Consider the following 725-nt stretch of genomic DNA (forward strand, 5'->3'; position numbering starts at 1 on the left):
TGTGTGTTGTTCTGCTATGTGGCAGAAATTCTCATCTTCCTGGAATACTTCCTGCACAGTCTCAGAACAAGGGCCTCCCTCCTAGTGTCCCCGCCAGTAGCCCTCAGAAGCACTTTTTGGTTACCTTTGTGGGACTCAGTTTCTTTGGAATTCTGAGAGTCAATCATCAGCTGAAGGAAATCCACTCGGTGCTAGAAGCAAAAAGAGAGATTTCATTGGCAGAAAGTTACTCGTGAAGTGAGAAGTAAATCAAAAGTGCATTCCTCAGCCTCCCTTCTTGACTTCCCTCCCTCAGCCTCCCTATGGTTTCTTGAAGACCAGAAGTCTGACGGGTGTTGCCTCGTCACCAGTGAACAAAAATATTGACCTGAATCCTTGGAAAGCAGGATGTTTTCCTGAACAAATCTAGCTATCATGTCTAATTGCTTTTTGGCCTTTGCCCTCCCTGTTCCTCGTCTTCTGTGTCTTTTGGATACAGCTTTCTGGCCAAAGAGTTGCTGGGTTCCATCTCTGGTCACAACTGCTTACCCAGGAAGAAGTCCTGGATCTTTTATTCTTCTACCTTTTTCTTCAACAGTGTCCATACAGATTTATCTCCTGACATTTCCAGAACTCATCAGCAGCTTTTCGGGGGGAGCATTTTCAAATACTCCAACATTCTCAAACTTTATATAATATTCAGTGACAGCTGGGTTACCTGATCCTGCCTCCCTGACCTGCAGACA

At 45.1% G+C, this 725-nt stretch overlaps 1 protein-coding gene across 1 annotated transcript in view; it reads right to left on the bottom strand.

Annotated features, from left to right (window-relative positions):
- LOC105504512 (cytochrome P450 3A8-like) overlaps positions 1–725 on the bottom strand; it is a gene marked incomplete at its 3' end in the record, with an annotated part of 17,178 nt that overhangs the window by 4,297 nt on the left and 12,156 nt on the right. Inside the window, exon 3 of the mRNA XM_011931971.1 lies at positions 125–191. Coding sequence (XP_011787361.1) covers positions 125–191 — 67 coding nt within the window. The remainder of the gene's footprint in view (positions 1–124; positions 192–725) is intronic.

The sequence above is a fragment of the Colobus angolensis genome, unplaced genomic scaffold (genome assembly GCF_000951035.1).
Source record: "Colobus angolensis palliatus isolate OR3802 unplaced genomic scaffold, Cang.pa_1.0 Scaffold923, whole genome shotgun sequence".
NCBI classification, from domain to species: domain Eukaryota; kingdom Metazoa; phylum Chordata; class Mammalia; order Primates; family Cercopithecidae; genus Colobus; species Colobus angolensis.